This window comes from Salmo salar, chromosome 05, assembly GCF_965601325.2.
Source record: "Salmo salar chromosome 05, fSalSal1, whole genome shotgun sequence".
Lineage (NCBI taxonomy): Eukaryota > Metazoa > Chordata > Actinopteri > Salmoniformes > Salmonidae > Salmo > Salmo salar.
In genome coordinates, this window is record NC_138295.1 from 73271350 (window position 1) to 73280909 (window position 9560).

At 47.8% G+C, this 9560-nt stretch overlaps 1 protein-coding gene across 3 annotated transcripts; it reads right to left on the reverse strand.

Annotated features, from left to right (window-relative positions):
- Nucleotides 1–3071: 3071 nt before the first annotated feature.
- Nucleotides 3072–7001, reverse strand: anfc1 (C-type natriuretic peptide 1). 3 transcript variants are annotated; one of them, XM_014153218.3, is made up of 3 exons: nucleotides 6688–7001; nucleotides 5853–6020; nucleotides 3072–3941 (listed from the first exon to the last, which is right to left on the reverse strand). In XM_014153218.3, exons 2-3 carry the CDS (start codon nucleotides 5949–5951, stop codon nucleotides 3645–3647), a joined length of 396 nt encoding a protein of 131 aa, XP_014008693.1. In that variant the 5' UTR covers nucleotides 5952–6020; nucleotides 6688–7001; the 3' UTR covers nucleotides 3072–3644.
- Nucleotides 7002–9560: the final 2559 nt, after the last annotated feature.

The following is a 9560-nucleotide window of genomic DNA, read 5'->3' on the forward strand; positions in this document are numbered from 1 at the left end:
GTTTGATCCCAGATTGGCAGTAGCTGACTCCATACCAGCATTGCTGTCCAGAAGGCACTTGAGGAAACTACTCTGTCTACAGCTGCCTTTTTCTCATTTGGGCAAATATCCTTTGAGTCCCTCCTTGATACTGTAGGTCACATGAAGACCTCCTCCTGCCCCTTAGACATGATCCCTGCTAGATCATTCCTACTGTTGGGTTGGCCCTTACATTCTGCCTATTGTAAGTAGCTCCCTGACTTCTGGCTCCTTTTCAGCCTATTTTAAAACTGATCTGTTCAAACCTCTCCTTAAAGAGCCCAATCTAGACAAAACAAATGATGGCTACCATTACTGCTTATGCGGTCGCTGGCTTGAAAGGTCGCTGGTTTGAATCACCAAGCCGACTACTATAGGTGAAAAATCAGTCGATGTGGCCTTGAGCAAGACACTTAACCCTAATAACGGCTGATCCCTGGCCGTGAACACACTCTCCGAGGGTTGTTCAAAAAATATATATATCTAATTCACACGTGTATGAAACACACTTGTACATGTGTGAAATAGTACAAATGTAAACACCCAAGTAATTATTATTATTGAAAAATATAATCGGGTTTTCAATAATTTCTTCTGATCATAAATGTCCCATTAGGTCAATAAGGACTTGTTGGAACCAGGGTGGGGCGTCAGTGATCTTCTCTTTCTGCTCTCTATAGGAATATAAAATGACCAATTAGTAGTCTGAACCCTTAGGCCTTTGGTTCATACGCCTCTACAAGCAAAACACATAACAACCTGTACCTAAATATCACAGTGAAGGAAATAACACAGAACTAGCGTTACATGTTCTCCAACACAGAGCGACATGCCATGACCCATGACCCATAACACATGAACAACATGTTCAACAGCAGAATAGCAGTCATGCCACCCTGCACTAATATTTTTGTCACAGGTGTTGGAATTTAGGGTGATGACGAGCCAATGACCTGGGCATAGTTGAACTACCACGACCCCATGTGAACACGCACTGCTCTTGGCCTCCGCTGCACAGCTTAAGGTCAGAGAGGTGAAGTAAAGGTCATTCTATAAATATAATCAGACCGGTCTACTCCTCGGTGGATGGTATACACTGGTGATACTGTGTACTGTATTTGACCCTGCTTAATATCACACCACATGATCACACAGTCATCATAGGTCATACTATAGTCCATGGTAGGCTAATATAAAGGCCACCTTCTCCCTTAATTTAGATTTTTCATGTAGGCCTACAGATTTCTGTAAGAAAACGTTTAATTTGTGTCTGATAATTCACTGTTCAGTTGGTTAGTTATGTTCAGATTTGTGTAGTGCTTTTGAGAAAATCAGAGGAAGCCAAAAGTAGTTTTGAATACTAAAGAGGAGCCATGGGCTTAAATCTAGACCCAGAAGACCCTAGACCAGACGCTGTGAGGCTGAGAGTACAAGAAGACTACTGCTGTAGGCTATGTGTCAATATACAGTGCCCTCTGTGATTATTGGGACAGTGAAGCATTTTTTCTTATTTTCTTGGATTTGAAATCAAACAATGACTATGAGGTTAGTGCAGACTGTCAGCTTAATTTAAGGGTATTTTCATCCATATCAGGTGAACCATTTAGAAATTACAGCACTTTTGTACATAGTCCCCCCATTTTTGGGGAGCAAAAGTCTTGGGACAAATAATGTGTATTAAAGTAGTACCAAGATAATTGTGCTTCTGTAATTTTCTTACTCATCATTATTCACGATTTATTCAGGATTATCCGTAATCATGGTAGTATCCACATTCATGTAGAAGTGTTTAGAAACCTATTCTATTCTTATTTACATTAAAAGTGAATCCAAAATGACACAATACATCATTTATCATTCATTTCTATTGGGCACAAAATAATCTGAAACTCAACCAAAACAAACCGCATCAGAAAGGTGTACAGCTGGGTTCATATGCTGCTGAATTATCATCAGTATCATAATGTCCATTAACAGAGTCCAGCACAAAGTCTGAAGTCTGGATTGCACAACGGTTTGGACCTTGCAACATGACAGACTAATTCAGACTGACCCCTTGTGGTTTACTTTAGGGACTGCATCCAGTCTTTTAACCTGAGTTAACCTCTTCTATGATGAACACACTACTGACTCTAGAGCCCTGAAACTCAACTCTGGACCTCGAAGTCAGTTCCATTGCATTTTTGAATTGTTCCCCTCTAATCATGGACTGGTTTAGACCTGGGGCACCAGGTGTGTGTAATTAATTACCAGGTAGAACAGAAAACCAGCTGGCTCCAGACCTCGTAGGGTCAGAGTTGAGTACCCCTGCTCTAGAGACTCTCAGTATCCATCTCCCAACCTCTAATGCACATTATTGACCCTGGTGAAATTCCCTCTTTCCCCAACCCAGAACTGACCCTGGTGAAATGCCCTCTTTCCCCAACCCGGAACTGACCCTGGTGAAATGCCCTCTTTCCCCAACCCAGAACTGACCCTGGTGAAATGCCCTCTTTCCCCAACCCAGAACTGACCCTGGTGAAATACCCTCTTTCCCCAACCCAGAACTGACCCTGGTGAAATGCCCTCTTTCCCCAACCCAGAACTGACCCTGGTGAAATGCCCTCTTTCCCCAACCCAGAACTGTATTTAAAGAGAGAAGATGATGTTCTGTTTGGGAAGTACTTGTCATATAGACAAGAGTTAACTCCCTTCTATAAGTGAGATACTAACGACATAGTAAATTCAGTTTGGAAGCATCAGTGGTAGCTTGATTAGTGTAGCTCCAAGCCCTAATTGGTCCTCCCACACAACCCCACCATGTTATGCAGGCATTTCATTTAGCTCGGAGGAAGACATGTACCTTCTCTCTCTCCCTCAGCTGCCTGTGGCAGATTTAATCAAAACGACCATGGAAACAGAGGTATAAATATCTGCTGTGAGAAATTGAACCTTCAAATTGAATGGAAATGCATGAATATGTAGATGACGCATGTCAATGTGAAATGAACAAATGGAGGAGTAGAGGATTTGAGGATGAATCTGCCACTGGAAGATGTCAGGACTTTAATAGAACACAACACTCAATACAACATGTTTCAGTGTACATTTATTCATGCCAAATGTATGTCAAATCAATAGCAGAGAGAAGAAACATTTGACTTTAATTATATTATTATCTTTTTTCTAATATTTATTTCCATTAAACATGCCATAACACAACTATTTCTGCAGGATTAACAAGGACAATATTAGTCAAGAAAGACAAAAGTTTTAAATACTTCATTTTAAATAAAGTGCAGGTATACTGTCAAAACAACACTCAGAGACTTAAAATAGAATAACAGCTTGATGTAAACATAACTCTGATACTTTGAAGATTCAAATGAATAGATGTACAATATAAGTACAGCTAACCCCTTCCAACAGCCAGGAGACATACAGAGTAACTGTCACTAAGCTCGATGGAACCACATTAGCAATACAGCAAGTACACTACAGCTACGCTACATGTAGACCTCCTTTGTACTCACATTAACATCCTTGTATTCACCTCATGTGTGTAAATGACTGTGTGCTGTGTAGCAGCCTACTGTGTGTTCGTCCTCATATCCCCTGAGGGACGTCAGTCTCTAACTCTCTCTCCACTAGCAGCCCAGTCCACTCATTGACCCGATCCTGTCCAGTTTGAGTCCGAAGCATCCTCGGTTCCACCCCCTCCTCGACCGGTCCGTCACAGCTCTTTTCTGATTGGCCAGGGTCCCCTTCAGGAGGCGGAGCCAGGTGCTGTCGCCCTGTGCTGGTATGTCAGCCCATTTGGGGTACTCAGCGACTTTGACCCCGGAAGTAAAAGCAGAGGAGGGCTCCTCTGGTTGGCTGCTCACCAGGTTCTCCAGGTCATCCAGGGTCAGGTCGTTGTAGCGATCCAGAAACTGCTCAACAAACTAGGCAGGAACAACAAATATGGTGTTATTATTACTACGCAGAAAAGTCACGAGAGCTCCGTACAAAAGTTATTGATGATCCATCTCTGCCCTCAATCCAAATATACCCTCTACTCCCCTCTTCCCCATCTCCCCTCTGTCCCACTCTCCCCCTACTCTCCCCATCTCCCCTCTGTCCCACTCTCCCCATCTCCCCTCTGTCCCACTCTCCCCATCTCCCCTCTGTCCCACTCTCCCCATCTCCCCACTGTCCCATCTCCCCTCTGTCCCACTCTCCCCATCTCCCCTCTGTCCCACTCTCCCCATCTCCCCTCTGTCCCACTCTCCCATCTCCCCTCTGTCCCACTCTCCCATCTCCCCTCTGTCCCACTCTCCCCATCTCCCCTCTGTCCCACTCTCCCCATCTCCCCTCTGTCCCACTCTCCCCAGCTCCCCTCTGTCCCACTCTCCCCAGCTCCCCCTACTCTCCCCAGCTCCCCTCTGTCCCACTCTCCCCAGCTCCCCTCTGTCCCACTCTCCCCAGCTCCCCTCTGTCCCACTCTCCCATCTCCCCTCTGTCCCACTCTCCCCATCTCCCCTCTGTCCCACTCTCCCCAGCTCCCCTCTGTCTCACTCTCCCATCTCCCCTCTGTCTCACTCTCCCCATCTCCCCTCTGTCCCACTCTCCCCATCTCCCCTCTGTCTCACTCTCCCCATCTCCCCCTACTCTCCCCAGCTCCCCCTGCTCTCCCCATCTCCCCTCTGTCCCACTCTCCCCAGCTCCCCTCTGTCTCACTCTCCCATCTCCCCTCTGTCTCACTCTCCCCATCTCCCCTCTGTCCCACTCTCCCCATCTCCCCTCTGTCCCACTCTCCCCATCTCCCCTCTGTCCCACTCTCCCCATCTCCCCCTACTCTCCCCAGCTCCCCCTACTCTCCCCAGCTCCCCTCTGTCCCACTCTCCCCAGCTCCCCTCTGTCCCACTCTCCCCATCTCCCCTCTGTCCCACTCTCCCCATCTCCCCTCTGTCTCACTCTCCCCATCTCCCCTCTGTCCCACTCTCCCCATCTCCCCTCTGTCCCACTCTCCCCATCTCCCCTCTGTCCCACTCTCCCCAGCTCCCCTCTGTCCCACTCTCCCCATCTCCCCTCTGTCTCACTCTCCCTATCTCCCCTCTGTCCCACTCTCCCACTCTCCCCTCTGTCCCACTCTCCCCAGCTCCCCTCTGTCCCACTCTCCCCATCTCCCCTCTGTCTCACTCTCCCTATCTCCCCTCTGTCCCACTCTCCCACTCTCCCCTCTGTCCCACTCTCCCCATCTCCCCTCTGTCTCACTCTCCCCATCTCCCCCTACTCTCCCCAGCTCCCCCTGCTCTCCCCAGCTCCCCTCTGTCCCACTCCACCAGCTCCCCTCTGTCCCACTCTCCCCATCTCCCCTCTGTCCCACTCTCCCCATCTCCCCTCTGTCCCACTCTCCCCATCTCCCCTCTGTCCCACTCTCCCCATCTCCCCTCTGTCCCACTCTCCCCATCTCCCCCTACTCTCCCCAGCTCCCCTCTGTCCCACTCTCCCCAGCTCCCCTCTGTCCCACTCTCCCCATCTCCCCTCTGTCCCACTCTCCCCAGCTCCCCTCTGTCCCACTCTCCCCAGCTCCCCTCTGTCCCACTCTCCCCATCTCCCCTCTGTCCCCATCTCCCCCTACTCTCCCCAGCTCCCCCTACTCTCCCCAGCTCCCCTCTGTCCCACTCTCCCCAGTTCCCCTCTGTCCCACTCTCCCCATCTCCCCTCTGTCCCACTCTCCCCTCTGTCCCACTCTCCCCATCTCCCCCTACTCTCCCCCTCCCTAACTTTCCACTCCCACCTCCTTCTCCATCCCCATATCCCCTCTTTTTCCTATTCTCCTCTCACTACCCCTCTCCCTTCACCCTCCTTACCTGGATGGCATCAGGTGAGGGGTGCAGGGTGCGCCCCTCTGTGTGCCCCAGGGGTGCGATCAGGAGCAGAGCAGCACAGAGCAGAGCTGGGTACAGCATGGCAGCGGTGAGTAGAGGGAGGGCGGGAACAGTAATGCAGGAGACTGGCTGGACACGACTACACTGACACTGCAATGACAACAGAATTCTGTAAAAACAGAGAGGAATTAATATGCCAATATAGATAATACAGTGACAATTAATACAACTATAATACATCTCTAAAACCATACAGAAAAATGTTTGACTACACATCACACAGAGCAATGACCACCACCACGGCTCTACTGACCATAAAGTTAAATCCATGATCATGCTTTATGATGACGTTTAATACCCTGATGTTAATAATCAAATACATGAGAAAAACGTCATTTTCGCCAAGGGAGAAATTGCCTTGTACACACAATATACTGCTGTATGAAAATCTGAGACAAGGTAGAAATTGTGACATTATGTGAGATGAGTATTGATTTTCATTGAATATCTTATAAAACATCAGATCTACAAATGAGCCCCTGATTCCTCTATAATAAATCAGTACATTATACTTCCTGGTTCTTTAAGATCAAATAGACATGGATGCATTTAAGTATTTACTCAGGAATATTACTTACTGCATGATAATAATGTACTAAATAAAATAAAACATTCATTGTATACAATGAAATATGCAGCAATACCTACTTTTTGGTACAAATTCCATCTTCCTCTTTATCTAATCAACCTGAAAGCACAGGTGCATAACCTCTCACCCTTTTGCTAAACGAACAAATAAAGAATGCATGAAACTCACACTTTGTCTTCTTCTCTTGTCTCCGATGCTGTGGGTCACTGTGTGCTCTCACAGGCTGGCTGCATCTCTATTTCTCTCACGCAGTCTTTCCCTCTCCTCTATCAGCTACCTCTCACTGTTCGGCACCTGCTGAAAGCATCACTATCTCACGCTTTGCCCCTCCTTTTCTCCTCTTCCCTCTCGCTCAGTGATGTTATTGAAAGGATGAGTTTGCCTCTTGTGTTCGCTTGGCAGTGGTTTAATGTTAGTGTATCAGCTGGGATGATGAGGTGGGTTTATACCGGCAAACATCCTCCCTCCGGCCCCCTCCATCTCCCCTCCCCTACTTCATCACTGGGATGATGTCATGGCAGTAGGAGTGTTTGTCATCACCAAGGTGACTAGAGGTTGCCGGTGGCCACACATCTCCCCTGCTTGGAACACAATGATGTCACTGGAGGACACCTGCCAGGGTCAAAGGGCAAACAGAAACATTACAAGAGCGCCCAATGGGTATAGTGGCTGGGGAGGACCAATTTTTGAAACTGGACCTACAGTGGAGGTCGTCCTCGATCGGTCTGGTAACCTCACCACCTCATCAGTAGGTGTGTATACCCCTGCACTGTATTTGTGTCATAGCATCTCTGCTGTGTATGTATAGTGGTCATTGCAAATTATGCTTTCCATCCTGTGTGTTTATAGCCTCGCTCTACCCTGTGTGTTTATAGCCTCGTTCTACCCTGTGTGTTTATAGCCTCGCTCTACCCTGTGTGTTTATAGCCTCGCTCTACCCTGTGTGTTTATAGCCTGACTCTACCCTGTGTGTTTATAGCCTCGCTCTACCCTGTGTGTTTATAGCCTCGCTCTACCCTGTGTGTTTATAGCCTCGCTCTACCCTGTGTATTTATAGGCTCGCTCTACCCTGTGTGTTTATAGCCTCGCTCTACCCTGTGTGTTTATAGCCTCGCTCTACACTGTGTGTTTATAGCCTGACTCTACCCTGTGTGTTTATAGCCTCGCTCTACCCTGTGTGTTTATAGCCTGACTCTACCCTGTGTGTTTATAGCCTGTCTCTACCCTGTGTGTTTATAGCCTGACTCTACCCTGTGTGTTTATAGACTCACTCTACCCTGTGTGTTTATAGCCTCACTCTACCCTGTGTGTTTATAGCCTGACTCTACCCTGTGTGTTTATAGCCTGACTCTACCCTGTGTGTTTATAGCCTGACTCTACCCTGTGTGTTTATAGCCTGACTCTACCCTGTGTGTTTATAGCCTGACTCTACCCTGTGTGTTTATAGCCTCGCTCTACCCTGTGTGTTTATAGCCTGACTCTACCCTGTGTGTTTATAGCCTCGCTCTACCCTGTGTGTTTATAGCCTGACTCTACCCTGTGTGTTTATAGCCTCACTCTACCCTGTGTGTTTATAGCCTCGCTCTACCCTGTGTGTTTATAGCCTGGGTCTACCCTGTACCCTGTGTTTATAGCCTCACTCTACCCTGTGTGTTTATAGTCTCGCTCTACACTGTGTGTTTATAGCCAAGCTCTAGCCTGTACCCTGTGTGTTTATAGCCTGACTCTACCCTGTGTGTTTATAGCCTCGCTCTACCCTGTGTGTTTATAGCCTCACTCTACCCTGTGTGTTTATAGCCTGACTCTACCATGTGTGTTTATAGCCTCACTCTACCCTGTGTGTTTATAGCCTCGCTCTACCCTGTGTGTTTATAGCCTCGGTCTACCCTGTGTGTTTATAGCCTGACTCTACCCTGTGTCTTTATAGCCTCGCCCTATCCTGTGTGTTTATAGCCTCGGTCTACCCTGTGTGTTTATAGCCTGACTCTACCCTGTGTGTTTATAGCCTCGCTCTACCCTGTGTGTTTATAGCCTCACTCTACCCTGTGTGTTTATAGCCTGACTCTACCCTGTGTGTTTATAGCCTCACTCTACCCTGTGTGTTTATAGCCTCGGTCCACCCTGTGTGTTTATAGCCTGACTCTACCCTGTGTGTTTATAGCCTCGCACTACCCTGTGTGTTTATAGGCTCGGTCTACCCTGTGTGTTTATAGCCTGACTCTACCCTGTGTGTTTATAGCCTGACTCTACCCTGTGTGTTTATAGCCTCACTCTACCCTGTGTGTTTATAGCCTCACTCTACCCTGTGTGTTTATAGCCTGACTCTACCCTGTACCCTGTGTGTTTATAGCCTGGGTCTACCCTTTGTGCTTATAGCCTGACTCTACCCTGTGTGTTTATAGCCTCGCTCTACCCTGTGTGTTTATAGCCTGGGTCTACCCTGTACCCTGTGTTTATAGCCTCGCTCTACCCTGTGTGTTTATAGCCTGACTCTACCCTGTGTGTTTATAGCCTCGCTCTACCCTGTGTGTTTATAGCCTGACTCTACCCTGTGTGTTTATAGCCTGACTCTACCCTGTGTGTTTATAGCCTCACACTACCCTGTGTGTTTATAGCCTCGGTCTACCCTGTGTGTTTATAGCCTCACTCTACCCTGTGAGTTTATAGCCTGACTCTACCCTGTCTGTTTATAGCCTCGCTCTACCCTGTGTGTTTATAGCCTCGCTCTACCCTGTGTGTTTATAGCCTGGGTCTACCCTTTGTGTTTATAGCCTGACTCTACCCTGTGTGTTTATAGTCTCGCTCTACCCTGTGTGTTTATAGCCTGGGTCTACCCTGTACCCTGTGTTTATAGCCTCGCTCTACCCTGTGTGTTTATAGCCTCATTCTACCCTGTGTGTTTATAGCCTCGCTCTACCCTGTGTGTTTATAGCCTCGCTCTACCCTGTGTGTTTATAGCCTGACTCTACCCTGTGTGTTTATAGCCTGACTCTACCCTGTGTGTTTATAGCCTGACTCTACCCTGTGTGTTTATAGCCTGA